The 20783-nt window shown below is 37.2% G+C and overlaps 1 protein-coding gene across 3 annotated transcripts in view; it reads right to left on the bottom strand.

The window, feature by feature from the left end:
* Positions 1-20783, bottom strand: part of GIGYF2 (GRB10 interacting GYF protein 2) — a 108322-nt gene that overhangs the window by 66604 nt on the left and 20935 nt on the right. For 2 of the 3 annotated variants that reach the window (XM_024563895.4, XM_024563897.4), the window contains exons 5-8: positions 20551-20646; positions 8921-9029; positions 4688-4799; positions 3783-3823 (exon numbers count right to left, since the gene is read on the bottom strand). In XM_024563895.4, the coding sequence (XP_024419663.2) occupies positions 3783-3823; positions 4688-4799; positions 8921-9029; positions 20551-20646 (358 nt within the window). The remainder of the gene's footprint in view (positions 1-3782; positions 3824-4687; positions 4800-8920; positions 9030-20550; positions 20647-20783) is intronic. The other variant, XM_053919217.2, reaches the window with a different exon arrangement.

Here is a 20783-nt window from a genome sequence, read left to right as displayed (position 1 = left end):
TGGTATGCTAATGCTATTTTTAAAATGTTTCAGAAATAGACAGCTAAGAAATGCAATAAAAAACTTTTGGCTAGGGCAGCAATTTTCAACCTTTCTCATCTCATGGCACACATAAACTAATTACTAAAATTCTGCAGCACACCAAAAAATATTATTATTTGCTGATCTGACAAAAAAAATAGCTATAATTTTGAATCATTCACAGAAACAGCTACTGTTGTGTTGACTGCTGTCATTTTTTTGTTTGACAGTGTGAGGGAAGAGAGGTCAGTGCCCCTGACTAAATAGGTACTGTATGTTTTGAAGATTCTTGCAGCACGCCCTAGCTGGTGTGCCTCAGTTGGTTGGTACATCATCCCATAAACCAAAAGGTCGTGGTTTGGTTTCCAGTCAGGGCACATGCCTACGAGGTGGGTTCAGTCCCTGGTTGGGGCACACAGAGGCAACCTATACATGTCACTGGTCTAGGGGGTTGAAAGCTTCCAAAAGCACTGTTCACGAGTCTTTCCCTTCACAGAATCACAGTTTCTAAGTTTCCTGCAAAGATGCAATTATCCTTTCAGGAGAATGGAGTGCAAAGAGAAAGAGGGAGGAAATTACTGAGAGGTGGGAACAGCAGCTCTTATTCCCAGCTGCACAGCTCACTAGCCCAGGCCACTCCCAGCAGCTCAGTGATACACCTCGGACACATCACCAGGAAGACCCCATCAGACCGAACTTCAGAAGTGCTTCTGGAAACCAATACAGATACCCCGACAGTGCCCACAACTGATGACAAGCAGTTACAAAAAACCATAAGGCCTAGTTTTATTTACATACAAGCCCATATTACCAACTGTCAGCAGCAGCCTAATAACCAAAAACTGCTTTTTGTCTATTTCAAAGTATTTCACACCAAATGCACTAATTGGTGTCACACAGGCCTGTAAATCTATTGGTATCATCTGAACCATTTCTTATTTTTTAATAATCTTTTAATTTCATCCTCACAGTACTATAAGATGATTGCTGGAACTAATATCCCCCTATGGCACAATCAATTCCCACTGAACAGGAATTTCATTATCATAGGCCTCTTTCCACATTCTACCATGGGTGTTCACAGGGCTTATGCCCGATTTTACCCAGATATTGCTAATTCCATCCATTTCTCTCCATGGAAGAAGCAAATACATGATGAGAACGATCTCCAATTTTAAAAAGAACAAATCATTCTATAATCTTCAGTACTCTAATTATCTTAATTTAATGTCATAGGACATCTCACAATTGATCACTGTATCGGTGTCCCAACAAACTAGTTTAGTACTGCTGTTCCTGAACAGTGTAAGATACAATTATAAGCAATTCTTTTAATCTACAATATTTTCAAAGGTGGATTACTTACAAAAAGAGTTCAGAATCATTAGCACAATGAGTAACCTAAGAGTGAGCATCTTTCCAAAAAGCATCCAATAAAAGCCACTATGCTATATTTGAATATACATGTGTAGCCCTTGCCCTGATACTTCAGTAAGAAAAACTTTACCACTTCATATCAATTTAGTCTTATGGTACTTGCCTTTTAAAAAACATACCTTTGCTTTGCTTTTGCAAAGAAAAAACCTATATTCTCAACAGAGGGTGACTGGGAAAATTACCCTATTGCATTAATAAGAGTTAAAATATGAGAAAGGCAAATAATGGTAAAAAGGAACTTTATAGTCATCTAACCCAAACCACCAGAGTGTGACAACAGTTAAAATCAGGCTAGTCCCATGACAGGGAACTCACCACTGGGCAGCCCAAGTCATTTTCAGATAACTCTGATTATTAGATCTTTTAAAGACTGGGTCAAATATATGCCTCCTTAAACTTGTCCTTAGGACTCATAAAGATCAAGTCAAATTCCTCTTTCACGTGACTGTTATGCAAATATTTGCAGACAATGACCCTGTAGACTCTCCTATGTAAACAGACTCAATTCCTTCATGCATTCCGCACCACAGGGGCTTCACACGCCCAACCACCCTGCTCAGATGTATGGATCCTTTAGAGGTATGGCTCCAGTACTGAACACAACACTTAAGTTCTTCTGTGACAACATAAAGGAGTGGGCTTCTCTACCATCTGACTCCCTGAGGACACTTGAGTTCTAGTAAATGCTGCACTTGGACACACTGGCACTGCTGCTGAACATTAAGCAGGGTCAGCTGAGAGGGCTATGCCTTTGCCCCAGAGGGCTGCTATCATACAATTATTCCATATGTTAAACTGGAGTTTATTTATGTGAGACTGCATTTTCTGCTGTTAAACTTCCATCTGATTAAATCTGGTCTCTTGTTCCACTTTAATTCCAATCCCAAGTCCTAAATGTTCCTCTCTGCAGCTATCCCTCTAGACATAAATGACTTAAAAATGATCACACACCAACACTGTCATCCAATGAAAAGGAATAATTATTTAGCACCTAGGACAAGGCCTATTGTATGAATAGGAATTCGATAATCATTGAATGAATAAATGAGCTCACATATTCTTATTTAATCCTAAAAATTCCATGAAGCATTATCACCTCCATTTATTGTGAGACTCCTGAGTGTCTGAGAGCTTAGACTACTGGTGATCTTCTGATTCCAAACACTGTGCTCTTTACTCACAAACCCTCTGTCTTCACTGAGGAAAGTACTGAATCAAACAAGGACAGGTGCAGCGATCCTGGCAAATCCCCCAAGACAGTACTTATCCAATTGTCTACAATATGAGTAAAGCCACGTAGCAGTAAGTTATGCACACCCAGTCTGTTCAAAAATTCATGCTACGTTCATTTAATGACTTATTTATAGTCCTAATGCCATGATAATAAATGAGAAATTCAAGTAACTGATATGTTAAGATGAGTTTGATATGGAAACAGTGACATGAGAGTGACATTATGACATTATAACTACTTAGTTTTTAAAAACCAACCTGCAAATCAATCTGTGAATATTTACATATTTAACATACATTTTTGAGAAATGTTTACCTTTATCAGAACCATGCTCTGGAGAACTTGCCTGGTACTTCTAGGAATTTGGGATTTGTATAGTAATTTTCATAACTGCAATATTACTATGAATTGGAATTTTTTCCTCTCAGATATTAATAATATCTACAGCAGTTTGTAAGGTAGTGCCTTTAGTAAGTCAGAGAGTCCATCTTAACATTACAGATTATTAATATAAACTATGATTAATTCACCATAAACATTGAAATTCTATTCTCTTACTATGTTTGTTTTAATTCAGTGGCTACATTAACTATAACTTATTTTGACTGCTCTCATTTAAAAACAAGGAAAAAAGGTTATGCATCAAAAAGACCAAATAAATGACCAAAGAAAGAACATTCATAGTGTCAGCTTTGCTCTCGTATACAAAAACCAACATTCCAACATTCTATTTCTTCTCACCTATAAGATGCTATTTACCCTGGAAAAGAAGTTAACAGTCTGGTTCCTAACTTAAAACTTCAGTTCACAAGACAACCTTCCTAAAGAACACATGCCTTGCAGAGAACACACAGACCTAAAAAGTAAAAGGAAACCCTCAAGGCGGTATGCCTAAGTCCTGGTTTCCTGCAACAGAGCCCTCAATCAGCCATGGACGTCCCAAAGCAACAGTGCTACAACCCCACCTACTGGAGAAGTGCAGGTAACTGCGTCAATTTTCAGTAAGTGTATCCTTATGTGGAAGCCTTGTTAAAAACTAGTATCATGGAAGTCCAGATAAAAATACTTCAAAACAGTAAGAAAGCCTTACCTACATCTTTTCGTCCTGGTTTTTCAAAACGTCTGTCACCCCTAGAAAAAAATAAGTTTCAAACAAGACTTGAGAGTAATACATAGATTTCCCACCCATGACACACACTTTCCTATCTTTCCTTAATAGCATTTCTTTCTTTTTCAAATTATAAAACAAATAAATTATAAAACAAAACACCTAACATTTTGAAAATATGGAAAAGCAAATATAAAAACAAAAATGTGCACCATCTCATAGACCAAAAACTAGATTCTGACCCAGAAATGTTATTTGACTAGATACATGTTTAAATTAGGTATATACTTATTTTAAATACATGCGGCATACAGTTTTTAAATGTGTTTAATGATGTGTTTTCTCACGTCATTAAATATTTTCAAAATCATCCTAACTTTAATGGTTATATAGAATTCTATTGTGTGGATCACTATTATATAAGAAACCATGATGATATTAAGCTGTTTGGCTTGCTTCCAATTATTTTATATTATAAATATCATCAGAGTGGACATCTTTGCACAGACATCTTTGTGCAACTGTCCTTGCTCATCCTGATAAACCTCCTATAATCTCACAAACAATATAAAGATGCTTTGATTAACAGCAACAAATAAAATAATGTCAATGCTTCCCACAGAATGCTCATCAAATAGTAATTCTAATGAACTATTAAATATTCGAGCAGGCACTAACATATTAATCTATTATCTGAAATGCTTCTTCCTTTAAATAAAGGTCCTTTTTAAATTTCTAATATAGAACTTGATATTCAACAATTAACAGCATTTTTAAAAATGAAAACTTGTAACGGTACAAAGCGGCTTCTCCTCTGCAGAAAGCAGAAAGAAGTTTTTTTACACCAAGTAACCTTTATAGCAAGATGCAGGTCCTTTAGTAGTTACCTTTCCTCCCAGCTCTGTGACCTATGCATTTCCCTGCCACCTCCTCGACCAAACACACCCTCTACTTCATCAAAGCTTCTTTGGTAAAAACCACATTCACCTCTGCCTCTGCCTGAAAATAAAATAAAATTAAATTTCAAAAAACAGAAAAAATCAGTCAGATGTCAACATTGCACATGTTCAACACCAAAGATTATTCTTTGAAGTTCTGTCTCTATACAAAGCAAGGTGTGTACATTAATATTCAGCGAAGCCCAATGGATCTTTACCTGTGACACCAATGCCGGCACTGGAGTAGCTAGACCACAGGAGGTTGAAAGAAACAAGTTAGTAAACTGATGTAAGAGTCCCAGTCCCAGTCCTGAACAAGAAACAGTGTTAATATTGAGATCCTTAATAAAAAGTTCAATAGTGAAATTCTAAGGTGATGACTAAACAATTACAAGTTAAACCTTTTATTAAATTATTTGCAACAAAAACGAAGAAGTGGAGAGTTTGTGAAGAGATAAAGTACAAAAGCCAAGCACAAGCGTTAAAATAATTTACCTAACTCAGAGAAAGAATAATTTAACAGGGTCAACTCTAAATTATGGATTTTGTGAATTCCCTAAAGGTAGGAGGGAACTTCTCAGCAACGACAGACACTCCCTCCCCTTTGCTCAAACCTCGACAGCAAGTGTCAGCACAAAATCCGACCCATTGACCTGACAAGTGTGTGGATGGAGGGAGTTAGAAGCTCTAGTGGTTCAAGTGTAAAGTGGTCCTTCCTAAAGGTAACTGGTTAGATCTATCAAAATCTGACTCAACAATTCTAACTAGAATTCATCCTAAAAGAAATAAATATTCTCCTAGACATGCAACTACGTATGTATAAAGATGTTCGCTGTAATTAAAAAAACATAAACAACCTAATCAATAAAGGATTGACTAAATAAATTCTGACAAAACAATTCAGTAGAACACTAAGAAGCCACAAAAGATAAAGTAGTGCCATTTTTTAAAAATCTACATTATTCTGTTGAATGACAAAAGCATGCCAAAGAAAAATACATATAAAAATGATTCCACCTATATAAGTGACACAGCAGTGTAGACTGGGTCAGGGAGGCTATGTACCCAATTGCTGGGTCTGGAGGCAGAAGACAGTATGAATTTTCAGCTTTATACTTTCTGTACAGAATGAGGATTTCCCAGCTAATATGTACCATGTTTCCAACATACAGGCTTGGAAATTGCAAGACAGTGGAGGGGTCTGGGGATGTACTTACACCTAGACGAAATCTAAGCCATCATCCCTAGCTCAACTTCTCCAACAGGGTAAAACCAACCAAACAAAAGTGATGCTGAATCTTGAATAAAAACATGGACGCATTCCAGAGCTAAATACAATGAGTTAAAGAATTATTTCAAATATCCATGCAATATTTCTACATCTTGGTTATAATTTCTCAAGAACTGACTCACAGTACAGTTGTACTTTAACATATTATTAGGAAATTCAAACATGACAGACAGGATGGTACATCATCTCAGGAACAATGTACACCTTCTTAATAGCCCAAGTATCCATTTCTTTATCCGTAAAACGTAGGTGAGGGCTAAGGGTGAACTGTAATAATCTTAAACTTATCTTCTAGCTGCCAACTTTTTAAGTCAAATGAAAGTCAACTCCCAGTTTCAGTACCTCTCTCCTTAGGAAATGCATACATTTTATTAAAACAGTGTAATAAAAACTGTTACACAACACTGGGGTGATCCCTACAATGATAATTTTTAGAGCAAAAGAAAAAAGTACCCTGTCTTTTCAGAGAACAATTTTCTCTGGAAAAACCATTAAGTATGGATCGCCTTGAAAAAGTGTTTTACTCTGAAAACATATGAACATGAAAAATAGCCTTCAGGTTGCCAGAAAAACAAGCAAAATGCAGATAAAGATGACTCTCATTAGAGCACTGGGCCTCTTTATGAGACCAAAGCTTTAAAAGTGGGCACATAAATCAGATTCTAGAGCTTTCTAGCTTGTAGAATATAGAAACAATCTTCAAAGTACACAAGGCCCATAATCATTTGTAAGCGTAGTTCCCAAATAAGAAGGAGCAAGTAAGTATAATATGATGACTCTTTCGCAAAGCTCAATTTAAAGGACTGTCCTATTTCTGAGATTTCACCCTATTCTTTGAGGGGATTAAAATATACTTCCTTTTAAATAAACACAGTGGCTGACAGTTGTGCAGATCTGCTTTGCTGTTAAACAAACATCTTACCCAGATAAAAGAGAAAGATGACAATTATGTTGTCTCCCCCTCCATTTGTTTTTTAAATCTTATTAGTTCATGATATTTAAAAGTCCGGAAGTCAGTCAAATTTCATATCAAAGTTTCTTCAATGTGGAAAGAGCCAGGATTATTATCTAATGTTAGCAGCTCTACCTATGCCCCTCCCCCCCAAAAAAGCCACAATCATCATTATTCAGCCAACAAATTAAAATTAAGTAATGAGTAGAGATGAAATAAGCACAGATTAGTGGTTTTATGAGGCCATTAAAAAGAATCACAGTTGAGGACAACTGTGTTAGAATTACTTTTCAAAGTCAGTACATTCATTTGACTATTTCAAGCCATTCTTTCACATCAATGTTAAAAAAGTCATTGCTTTCATCACGATACCTATCTTTTTACATGCCCTGTGTAAGTTATGAATGTACGACTTATATCCTGTGTGATAACCCTATACTTCAAAGAAACCAGAAAGCAAGGAGAGATTTATCAATTCTTCGTTTGTTTCTCGATATGGAATTTTGTCTGAGCCTGTTTAGAAAGACTGGTTGGATTCGCAGCACACAAAGTTGATAGTCACTGGAGGCACACAGAACAGCAGACCTGTGGGTCACACTTCCTAACCAGTAAGGTCTCTCTATGACTTGCCCTGAACAGCACTGGAGACAAAGCTGAGTACATGCAACCTCTCTCTGCTGCCAGCCCATGGCAGAGACATACAGGAAACGCCCCATTGTAGGCTAGAACACCATCGCACCACCGAGATGCACACACCTCGAGTCGAATTCCGGACCGGTGGAACCTACCTGGCACTTGGAAATCTCAATGGCCTGTGGAGCTTTTGAATTTTGAAGCACACAGATGCCTAAATCTCACCATCCAAGTATTCTCAGAGGTATTTCTTATAAATTTTATACATGATTCTAACAACTCTCCAGGTTAAAAACCACCATTATAGAGATTGACAAATAAATTCAGAAGAGGAAAACATGTACAACTTGGTTATAGTAACTGGCCTACACGTGGAGAATGTCAGTTAACCTTTATTCCTAGCACCTGCATTCCCACATTCTGAATGGACTACTGAAAGAAACCTTTTCACAGGCATGCACAATTTCCTTCGTTCTCTATAAAGACTGATTATAACTTACTCTATTCAAAAGGCACAACTTGAAGAAAAGAGAATTTAGATACCCCACACTCACACTCATGCCAATCCAGGTGGTGTGGTACATGGACACAACGGCCTCTGTCCTTGCAGATACCCAATTCTTCCGTTTCTAAAGCACCGCAAACAGAATGACTAGGCATGTTCAGCCTACTACCATGATTTAACCAACTTACAGGTAAGTGCTCAGGTAAGTATTTACATGACAAACATCAAGAATGCCCTTATGTAGCAGAAAATCAATGAACCCAAAATAGCAGATATCAAAGAAGCAAGCGATATCCAAATAAGAATTGTTCTTCACAGAAAAGGCACAAATCCTTTAAATTTAGGTTAAATAACTGCTGCATAATCATTTCATGTTCTACCCCCTAAAACAGCCCTAGTATTGATGAGATAGCTTTTATGAAGTCTCTCTCTAGCTGGGGACACCCTGTGTCACAGAGGCCTCTGGGACTTTGATGCTGCTCCAGCAGCCAAGGCACTTCAGGGAGCTCTGGTTCTCCAACTGCAAAGCTCCCTGGGACAAAGATTTGCAAAAGGTAAGTAGGACCATCTAGAATCCTTCACACTCAAATTTCTAAGCTAGAATCACCCTCCTCTGCTCCCAATCAGGGGTGTAAAGCAGATACATCGAGAAATGGTTCAGAAAACAAATGTTCAGGATATTTAGTATGCAGTTAATGTCAAAGAGCAGTTTTTTAAAAATCAGGTATTAAAATATTTGTAAGGTGGTTCTCCTGTCCTCCGCCGCCTCCGCCCTTGTGACTTTCCCACACGGAAGCTCACCTCGCCCTCTTGAAGAACTCCGACCTCTAGGAGCCCCCACCACTGTTCCTCCGCCTCGTCCTGTCAATCGCAGGACAGCAGCACTATTTACAGACATGGAAAAGTTTCTCTGCCAAAAAAAATTAAAAAGAAAGAAAAAATGGATAAAATAGATAAGACTGCATGGTGTTTCTCCCCGTCTCCCGTTGCATCTACAAAATGGCATCTAATTACTAATAGCAATGGGAAACCATAACTACATAACGTACCAGGATGATCCAAAACCTGAATTTAGCTGAAAATTTTAAATTAACATTTCAAATCAACAAACATTGGCAACCAATGCCTTACACTATGCTAGCTTCTGTGAGGAAATATTAAACAAACTCTAAATGCTATATATATCCAAAGCAGACATGTTAAATATGCATCATAATACACAAAACTTGGTAAAAGAAACCTGATTTGAAAGAGTCCTTTAATTAGTGACAGGTAGAAATGAGGAGGAATCACAAAAAGGTCTGACTCAAGAGTAGCATAATAAAGAGGAAAATGATCATTTTTGCCTCATTTTGCTCACCAGTGTGAATTAACCACTCCAAGTAGCATTTAATAGAATGACAGGAATCACAAGTGAATGAGGAAGGGCCAAATAAAAATCAATGCAAGATTAACCATCTTCATGGGAAGGGGGAAAAATGTTTGAAAAAAATAAAACCCCAATCACTCAGTCTTTGGGCTACACTTGCACCCACAGCCAATCTGGAACAGGGTCAAGTACAATGAGATAGTAATGGGTGGGTATCCTTCAAACATGAGGAGAAAGACAGGAGGCCTGGGAGTCGAAAATGTTTATAGGGTTAGGAAAAAGTAAAGAAAGAGTAATTATAAAAATCTTGAAAAGTGATCTATAAAATACAGCAGTTATAAGCAGTGCACACAGGGGGTTGGCACCCCTAACACCTGCATTGTTCAGGTGTCAACTTTAATTTGAAGGAGAATTTTGGTGTTTTTTTTTTTAAGATTTTATTTATTTACTTCTAGAAAGAGGGGAAGGGAGGGAGAGAGGGAGAGAAATACGGATGTGTGAGAGATACATCAATCAGTTGTCTTTCACACGCCCCCAACTGAGGACCTGGCCCACACCCCAGGCATGTGCCATGACTGGGAATCGAACCAGCAGCCTTTCAGTTCGCAGGCTGGCACTCAATCCACACCTGGCTGAGCCACACCAGCCAGGGCTCACTGGAGTTTTAAACACAGAAAATGTTGGAATATATCCTCACCTGCATACTTCCTATACACCTAAAACCTAACGGACATTTGCACACAAGCATCTGAGGAAAATGCAACTTGAGCATGGCTATAGCCAAGGGGCCCTCCTGGGAAAATGGAAGGAAGTGCAACTTAAGAAATGTGTTGAAAAAATTTTTTTCCAACTAATATTTTACATCCAAATTGTTTTCCACTGTTTGGAGGTAAAACTCCTGATCTGCTGTTTTGATTCAAAAATCAATTGACATGTGATGTCATACCTCTTTTGAAGAAATTAATATGTAGTTGATAAAAAACATCTCTCATTATTAAATTTCTTATTTTAATAACTTTTCATCACCTGTCGCATTACTTGTCATTTTCGGAATTGTATTCAATATAATTTGTTCAGGTAAGCTTTAGAAACATATTAATGTAATTAAGTGTTTTTACTGGAGTTTGATAGATGTATAATCGCATAGTCATGCAACTTCAAAACTGAAGATTTAAGATGTAACTAATAACTAAAAATTAGAGGAAGATTCCCAACCCAAAAACACTTATTTCAAACTATATTTTTATAAAGCTAGTTGAAACAATGCATTAACTTACCTTTCAGCAAACAGAAACCAGTGGAATTATTGATAATGTCTCTGCAGACACAATTAAGCAAGACTATGAAGTCTCAAAATCTAAATTAATATATTCTAAAACTGGAAAAACAGAGGTCAGGGCTAACTGCATTATGTATGCCAGGACCCCATGCAGATGAGCGCCTCGCCACCTAACTGTCACATGTATGAAGCTCAAATGCACCCAGCTGTAAGGTGCAGGGAAAACTCTCATATGCTTACACACACCCTCCCACACTGCCACTGAAGTGCAAACTGCCACAATGTCTGCAAGGCAATTTCTCAAAGTGTATTTAAAGGTCCATAACCTTTGAAACAACAACTGCTCTTCTTACATGTGTGAAAAATAACATTAAGTAGAAAGATCTTTAACTGCAGTACTGTATTTTTGTAAAAGCAAAATATGGAAACCAGCTTAGTATCAACCAACAGAAGCTAACTGAAAAACCATGGTCATCTACACACGGAATTCTATGCAGTTGATTTAATACATGAGGCAACTCTATTATGTTGAACCACATGAACTGCTAATATTCAACCATTTCTGATCCAAAAAACTGCAAGCTCATATGGTCAACCCAGCACATGAAGATATAAAGCACAGATGTAGTTAGGAACATGGAGAGGCCAGACTGCCTGAGACTGAATTTCAGCTCCTGTACTCGACGTCTCTGTGCCTCACTTTCCTCACCTATATATGTAATGTGGACAGGAATAACATTTGTTATCTACCTCCTGGGTTGTTGCAAGCACTCACATTAAACAAATGCTTAGAACAGCACCTGACACTTATTAAATGCTAACTAAAAACTTGCCATTACCTCCTAAACAGATGCTTAAGTGAAAACAGTGAAGTGCAGGAAAGTGTGCAGAGCACGCCACCATTTTTATGTGTCTTTAAAGGAACCAATATACAGGTGACCCCTGAACAACACAGTCTGAATTGCGCAAGTCCACTTACAGGTGGATTTTTTTCAATAAATGTAGTAAACATAGTTTTTCTTCATCATGATTTTCTTAATAACATTTTTTCTCAAGCTCACTTATTTTAAGAATACAGTATATTACATATATACAAAATATGTGTTAACCAACTGTGTAGATTATTGGTAAGGCTTCAGGTCAATGGCAGGTTATTAGTAGTTAAGTTTTTGGAGAGTCAAAAATTATACATGGATTTTCGACCGCGCAGTGGGTTAGCACCCCTAACCCCTGCATTGGTCAACTGTATGAATAGTTACAGATGTATTAAATATCCCTGGAAGGGAACAAGAAAATGGAAACAGTGGTTACTCCTGAGGAAGAATAACTGGCAGAGTTTAGGTGACTAACAGACTTGCTTTTCACTATATGTCCTTTTTGAAATTTTTATGTATATACATGTATTATCTATTCAAAACCAGATACACGAAATAATTACCTAGTCAAAAACACATACATGAAATAATTTTCTTTAATGGAAAATAAATAAAATACATCAATCTGGTAACAACTGCCTAAATTGTTAAGTGTAAAGTACAGTCATGCTTTCCAAACTGAGATACGCATTTCAAGGGAAATGTCAAAGGAGCAACACTAGAAGATCTTTGAGCATCAATTTTGTCCCTAGTTATATTTTATACATACATGCATACATACAGACATACAGAGAGAGAGAGAACATAAAATTAACTTTCATTTTAAAAATAAAATGTCTATTTCAGGTAACTTCAGGAAGCTTAAATTAGGCAGCAAGAAGCTACTTAGGTTATTAGAAGTATTACCCATAGAGGTAATGGGTGAAAAAGTAAGCAAAACTCTATTCTACAAAGATCGAGATCACAGGTGGCAAACACAAGGCCTGCGGGCTGAATCCAGCCCCCCACCTTGTTTCTACCCGGCGGCAGCACTGAGCTCCTTGCCCCTAGTTAAGGAGCAGTTACACTTATAGAGTCCTAAAATTACACTTGGACCTTTGAAGGCAACCGCAAGGCTGATGTGGCCCCCAGTGAAAGTGAGTTTGACACCCCTCATCTAAATAACCCCTAAGTGGGCCTGACCATCCATAACACAAACATCAAAGTGTTCATTAATCTTTTGCCAGGTTTAATCAATGTCCTACTCTATCATATTTTTAAAATAATAAAGGCTACAAAATAAGTGTCAGGAATCTAAATGATGCACTGTAAATGCCGCTAAAAATGGGCCCTGATGGTCTTCTGTGACTGCCTGAAAGCTTCCCCACCCTCACACGCAGCACAGTCATTACAGCATCCAGACCTGCACCCGTAAGATAAAACTTTTCCCATTATAAAAACAAAATGAAATTTTGCTTCTGTAGTCATTCCAGAACCAGTTTTGATGTGTAGGTGTACTGCACACCTAACTTCATTCTTTTTTCAAATTCTTAACCAACAGTTCCCAATAGCATCTGTTGAATAATCTTAGATTTTTCCAAGTGATTTGTGTAGCTACTTAATAACTACTAATTTCTTACAAATGTTATGGGACATTTCTAAATGATTTGATTACTCATTCTATTGATCATGTTTTGGTATCTAATAGCAAGTGCTTCTCTCTCTCTCTCTCTCTCCCCCCTCTCCCTCTCTTTTGGGGGGAGGAGAGGTGCTAATTTTAAATAGTTTTATCTAAGACCGCATTTTCCACTTGACAATATACTGCTTATAAAGTGCATTGTTATTTCCCTTTCCCTGTGCACACGTTCCATGTTCAAGTACCAAGAATGCCCAGTTATTTACTATACAGCAGCTCAACTTTTAAAACTGCTATAGAATTTGCTACCAATTTGGGTCCTTCAGTACCCTGTGTAGAACAATGCTAAATCTACGTCAAAGTTGGCTTTATCAACCTCTTCAATGGTTGGCCCAGGGGACACCACCAGGCAAGCTCCCAGGCATTCCTCCTGGCATGTCTCCTGCACTTTGGAAGAGCTTGGTTAAGTACAGGGGTGCAGACTTTTTCCAGCTCTTTCTGCTGATGTTCAAATTCTTCCTTCTCTGTAGTCTGGTCATTAAGCCAGTCGACTTCATCGCACTTGTGAAGAATCTTCTGTTTGGCCTCATTATTGATCTTGCCTTGAAGTTTTTCATCTTCAATAGTTGGTTCATGTTGAAAGCATAGGATTCAAGTAAATTGGAATCCTATGGATTAGAAGACATAGGACTGAAGACACCTTGGAAGACACCTTGTCCTGCTGCTTCTCATCTTCAGCTCCATACTTCTCAGCTTCATGAACCACGCGCTCAATGTCTTCCTTGCTTGAATGACCTTTATTGTCAGTGATGGTAAAATCTTGTTCTCTTTTCCCGTACTCTTATCCACAGCAGAGACATTAAGGATGCCACGAGCATCAACTAGCACCAAAAGTAACTCCATTCTAAGAAACACCACAAGGTGCAGGAGGTGTGCCTATCAGTTCAAACTTACCCGGCAGGTTGTGATCCCTGGTCATGGCATGTTCACCTTCATAAACCTGGATGAGCACACCGGGGTGGTTGTCAGAATAGATCGTGAAGGTCTGCGTCTGCTTGGTAGAAATGGTAGTATTGCACTTGATGAGGACAGCCATGACTCCATCAGCAGTTTTAATGCCAAGGGAAAGAGGACTGACAACCAGTAGCAGCAAATCTTGAATGTTTTTGAATTTGTCTCCAGACAATATGGCTGCCTGGACAGCTGCACCCTAAGCAACAGCCTCATCAGGATCGATACCCTCATTCAACTCTTTTCCACTGAAGAAGTCCTGCAGGAGTTTCTGAATCTTGGAGATATGGGTAAACCACCCACCAGGACAGTATCACTGACCTGGGACTTGTAGAACTTGGCATCCCAAACAGCTTTCTCTACAGGGTCCAGGGTGCCACAAAAAAGATCAGTATTCAATGCCTCAAATCAGGCACAGGTGAGAGGTATAGAAGTCGATTCCTTCACTGAGCAAATCAATCTCAACACTGGCCTGGGTGCAAAAGAGAGTGCAGTATGCAGTATTCATAAGCAGTATGTAGGTGATGAACAGCCCTCTTTTTCTCACTGATGTCCTTCTTATGCTTGCTTGAATTCTGCAATAAAACGACCATTCAGTTGTGAAAATTTTCTCCACCTAAGTGGGTGGCCCCAGCTATAGACTTGACCTCAGAGATTCCATCCTCAATAGTGAGAATTGACACACCAAACAGTGCCACATTTGTTTTTATATCTTTTGTCTAAGATATAAGCCAGTAACGGCAGCAGTTGGCCCACTGATAATTTGAAGAACACTGAGACTAGCAACAGTTCCAGCACCTTTGGCAGCCTATCGAGAGTCATCAAAGCAAGCAGGTGCTGTGACAACAGCACTGGTAACAATCTCCCCAAGCTGGGCTTCTGCAATTCCCTTCATCTATATCAAAACCATTAAATGACACCTCTTCTTCTGGATAATAACTTTTCCTCTCTCCCCTGTATTCTACTTGGACCTTGGGTCTGCCACCATCATTCACCACCATGAAGGGACAATGCTTCATATCGGATTAGACAACAGCATCATCAAAACATGTCCAATCAAGTGTTGGACATCAAACACCATGTCGATTGGGTTCACTGCAATTTGATTCTTCGCAGCATCAGCAATCAATCCGTTGGTATCAGTAAAGGCAACATAACTTGGGGTGGTTCAGTTTCTCCGATCATTGGCAATTAATTCCACTTTTCCATGCTGGAAGACACTCATACAAGAGTAGGTATTGTCGAGATGAATGCCAACTGCAAGTTCCTGAGACACTGTTGCTTGAGTGTATGCGTGGCTGGTGAAGACCAGGATGTAAAGAGGGATGTACCAGGATGTAACTTGTTGCACCCATGTTCAACAAGTCTCCCCTACTTATTAAAAAGCTTTTCTGGCCCATTTAGTCTCTAAGAAATCTAGGAAATCATGTAAGAAAAAAAAACAAAGAAATTATTAAATATATGTACGAACAGCTAAATATTTTGGAATAGTAACAAAAGATTAAAATTGATATACTGCACTATATAAAAATTAGCTTCTGTATTTAAAAATAAATCATACAATTAAGTGCCATTTAAAAATTTAGGAAACAAGTTACGATTGGCTTATTTAATAGTATAAATCAATGAGGAAAAGATTAATATCCAAAAGAAAAATTGGCATAGAGCAAAAAAGTAAATAAATAAAAGAAATATAAATACAAACATTTGATAACTTTGCACTGCACTGGAGAAATATAAACTAAAATAATAGAAAATTTTTTCCAAATATATAGAAAATTTTTACAATAGAAATACTCAAAGTTGGAAGTGCAAAAGAATGCTTAGTGTACACCATCACTTGTACAAAAGGGGGGAAATATATAATATTTACTTAGAAAAATACTGAAGAAACTGCTAACACTGCCTGCCTTTGGGAAAGGGAGACAGGTGGCTGAGGAACAAAATAGATTTGCTATTATATACAATACTGTAAATATTGATTTTTTAAACCATATATGACTTGTACTTAGTCAAAAAATAAATAAATTTCAAGAACAGAAACACTGAACATGGCAAAAAGTAATGGTAAAATACTATAGTTATGGCAGCAATGAAACAAAAGTACTAACCTTACACAAAGCTTCTTGAAAGCAATTCAGCAGTACGGAGTAACTGCGTTTTCTTTCTGGGCTCTCAATTCTATTCTGCTGACCCGTATGCCTATCTTTATGCCATAGTTTTGATTACTATAGTTTGTAGTAAGTTCTGAAATCAGAAAGTCTGTGTCCTCCCACTTTGTTCTTTTCAAATTTGTTTTTGACTATTTCAGGTCCCTTGCAATTCCACGTGCATTTTAGAATCAGCTTTTCAATTTCTACCCAAAAAGCCATTGGGATTTCGATGGGGATTGCACTGGCAATCAATAGATTAATAATATTAAACCTTAGAAGGTTCAATGAATACTGGTACCTTTCCATTTATTTAGGTCTTATTTAGTTCCTTTCAACAGCGGTTTATAGTTCTTAAGTATGAAAGTCTTACACCTCCTTGGTTAAATCTATTCCTAAGTATTTTATTGTTTCTCATGCTAATCTCCTTTGCAAATTGTCCATTGCTCATGTACAGGAATACAACTGACTTCTGTGAGTTGATCCTATACTCTACAACTGTACTGAATGCATTTATTAATACTAATAATTTTCTTGTGGATTCTTTAGGATTTTCTATATGTAGTAGAGTATCATCTGCAAATAAGAAATAGTTTTACTTCTTCTCTTCCACTGGAATGCTTCTTATCTCTCTTTCTCGCCAAACTGCTCTGGCTAGAACTTCCACATAATGTTGGATATCCATTGTAAAGTGGGCCCCATATCTTATTTCCGATCTTAAGGGGAAAGCTTTCAGTCTTTCACTAATAAGTACAGTCATGGACCACATAACCACGTTTTAGTCAAAAATAGAGAGCATATACTTGGTCCCATAAGATTATAATAGAGCTGAAAAATCCTTATCGCCTAGTGAAGTCGTAGCAGTTGTAATGCTGTGGTGCAAAACATTTCTCACATATTTGTGTTAATAATGGTGTACATAAACTTACTGAGCTGCTAGTCATATAAAAGTACAGCATATACAATTACGTATAATACGTAATACTTGATCATAGTAATAATTACTATGCTACTGGTTTATGGATTTTTACTATAACTTCCCTATGTTTAGATACACAAATACCATTGTGTTAAAACTGCCTGCAGTATTCAGTACGGTACCATGCTGTACAGGCTTGTATGACTCAGGAGCAAAGGCTGTACCACACGGCCCATGTGTGCACTAGGCTTTACCACCTAGGTTGTGTTAGGTGCACTCTATGATGTTCCCACGATAAAATCACCTAACAATGCACTTCCCAGAACATGTCCTTGTAATTAAATGATACATAACTGTATGATGTTAGCTGTAGGTTTTTCATAAATACCCTTAATCATATTGATGAAGTTCCCTTCTATTCCTAGATAACTGAGTGTTTTATTGTGAAAGGGTGTTGAATTTTGTCAAATGCTTTTTCGGCGTCAATTGAGATGATCAAGTGGGATTTTTTCCCCTTTGTTCTATTAATGTGATGTTTTACACTGATTTTCTTATGTTGCACCACCTTTGCATTTGGGGGATAAATCCTACTTGGTCGTGATGTATAATCCTAAAACTACGCAGTTGGATTCTGACTGCATTGGTATACTTTGACAACTAAAGATATACAAAGATAATAGACTGCAATAAAACATACTAAATGTTATCAAATAATTACCTCTACGTGGTAAGTTTATGAGATTTTCTTCTTTATACTTTTCTATATTTTCTATAATGAATATAAATAATTTTATAATAAAAATAGGTATTTCATTGGTTTTTAAGAATATAAAGAAATCATAAAATCAGTAAGAAAAACAATCCAATAGAACAGTGGGCAAAGGACACAGATAAAGACCCTAAGGGCCCATAAGCACATGAAAAGATGGCCAACCTCATTAGTAACTAGTAAAATACAAATTAAAAACTATCACAGCCATCATTTTGGCCAAAATTTAAAAACCAAGAACTGAAGGGCTGCATAAAAATAAAATGTCTCCTACACTGCTGGCAAGAATACAAACTGGCTTAAACAACTATAAAGTAATGTGGTAATACCAGTAAAGTTTTAAAAAACACCAAGAGCCAAAACCCAGAGATTTCATTTTTACACCATGTTTTAAGAATGCTTACAGCAACATAATTTACAATAGCAAAAATTCAAAACAACCCGAATAATCAACCAGAGGAGACTTTGAAAACTATGGATTTTCTCAAATATGAAACACTACACAGCAGAGATGAATGAACTAACACCATGTGCATCAACACAGATAAATCTAAAAATCATTACTGAAAGGAAAAAAGCTGAAGAATAAAAACTACAGTGTGCTATCTTCAATATAAAATTTATAACCCTACAAAATGAAACTATAATGGCATATGGATATACAAATATGTAATGCAGTATTTAAACAAATGAGAAAAGTAACCCAACTCATAGTAATCTCTGGAAAGGAAGGGACAGTTATACCTCAGGCAATCTCAACTACATGAGAAATCTTATTTCTTAAAACAAAATGTCATAATTTTGTTTTGCACGAGTATGTCATAATTTTAAGATTTGATATAAATGAATTATAACATACTGGTGTTTATAATAATATGCTCTATACATGTCTATTTAAAATACTTCATAATAAAAGTATTTTTAAGAAAAATAACTGCCCTGACTGGTGTGGCTTGGTGGGTTAGGTATTGTCCCACAAACCGAAGGGTCGCAGGTTTGATTCCGGGTCAGGGCACATGCCTGGGTCTCGGGCCAGGTCCCTGGCTGGGGGCATGTGCAAGAGGTGACGACAGACATTTCTCTCGTACATGGATGTGTCTCTCCCTTCCTTTCTCCTTCCCTTCCCCTCTCTCTAAAAAATAAATAAAATCTTAAAAAAAAATTTTTTTTAAACCCAAAATACAGGTTGGGGCACAAGCAGGTTTATAGTTGTTTGTATGGAAAATAATAATTAATAAATAGACAATAAAGGAATAAACTGTTTCGCATACTCACAACTGTAAACCTACTTTTGCCCCCACCCTGTATAGCCAAATGTCGGTTTTTTGAAAAGGAATGTTTTCGCAATGTTTCCCAGGACCCTTTCTTTCCTGTGTACTCTTTACAGCAATAAATACCATTTGGTCAATGAAAATACCTGCTGATGACCCTAGATGACAATACTGGGTTTCATGAATAAAAATGGAACTAGACCAATTTAGAAGAAATCATAAACAAAACAAAAAATTCCTTATGAAAGTATGAAGCTGAAAACCACCAAAGATGACTATCACATCTTTCTTAGAACTTAACACAGTTGGAATAGAGTTCTTTTAATAAGCTTTTCTTTCATAATAGAGTGACTTCCTCATGCAAAATATGGCAAGAGTTTAGAGGAAATACTCAGGATTGTCACCAAAGTAATTATGAAAATGTTCTAGAATTAGATAGTAGTGCTGGTTGTACAACTCTGTGAATATACTAAAAGCCACTGAATTGTATACCGTAAAGGGTGTATTTTATGACATGTAAATTATGTCTCAATAGAACTTTTTCTTTTAAAAATGATGATTCTTCATTAAGGTGGCATTTCAGCATTCCAACAAAGCTCTTACTTCTCCACTTTACTACAATCACAAGTTCCTTGAAATCAGAAATTCTTTTATTTATCTTTAGACACAGTATACCATTAATAGGACAACACAAAATCTGTTACTTTCCAGCTGAAACATCTAATTTTCTCACAATATCATTTAAAAAACTGGTGACAAAAGAGTAATTTTAAGCATCTTTTAAACTGAAGATCTACATCTTTCTCTAATGGTTGAACACATTGGTGAAAATTCAGGATGCCAATTACTTCTGAAAAAATGTATTTTTCTGAAAAGCAGGACCCCTTCCCCCAAAAAACAACACTTTCTCTCTATTCGAACAAGTTCTAAAGGATGGCTCCCACAGTCCTTAAAGATCTAGAGTCATTTCCTTATCTCCACACAATACTCACCAGATTCAGATCTAAGCAGAATCTAGTCCACTAAGACAAGCACCCACATACCAAGAAGCACCCACATACCAAGAAGGAAGCAGACCTGTGGGGATGAAGTATACTCTATAGGGCCTTCTATTTTCTTGCCTCACTGGGAAGGAACAAGGATTTGAACTGAGGCTCAAAGCTAGGCACAAACCTGTTCTTCTTCTGTAAATGGCACAAGAGCCAACGGCGGCAGGGGCTCCTCCTGTAGGATAGGCAGAAATTCTTTATCCAGAAGGTCTGAAGGTATCTGTTTGACCAAACACATAAACCATATAAGATTAATGCTATCCCTCAAATTCAAGAAGATAAAAGAAGAAAAAACTCTCTTGTTTATGTCATTATAAATGTGGATAAAAAGCTTATGCAACCACAATGAACTCTGGT

Source organism: Desmodus rotundus, chromosome 2 (genome assembly GCF_022682495.2).
Source record: "Desmodus rotundus isolate HL8 chromosome 2, HLdesRot8A.1, whole genome shotgun sequence".
In the NCBI taxonomy this organism is placed as follows: Eukaryota; Metazoa; Chordata; class Mammalia; order Chiroptera; family Phyllostomidae; genus Desmodus; species Desmodus rotundus.
This window is presented reverse-complemented; position numbering and strand designations above follow the sequence as displayed.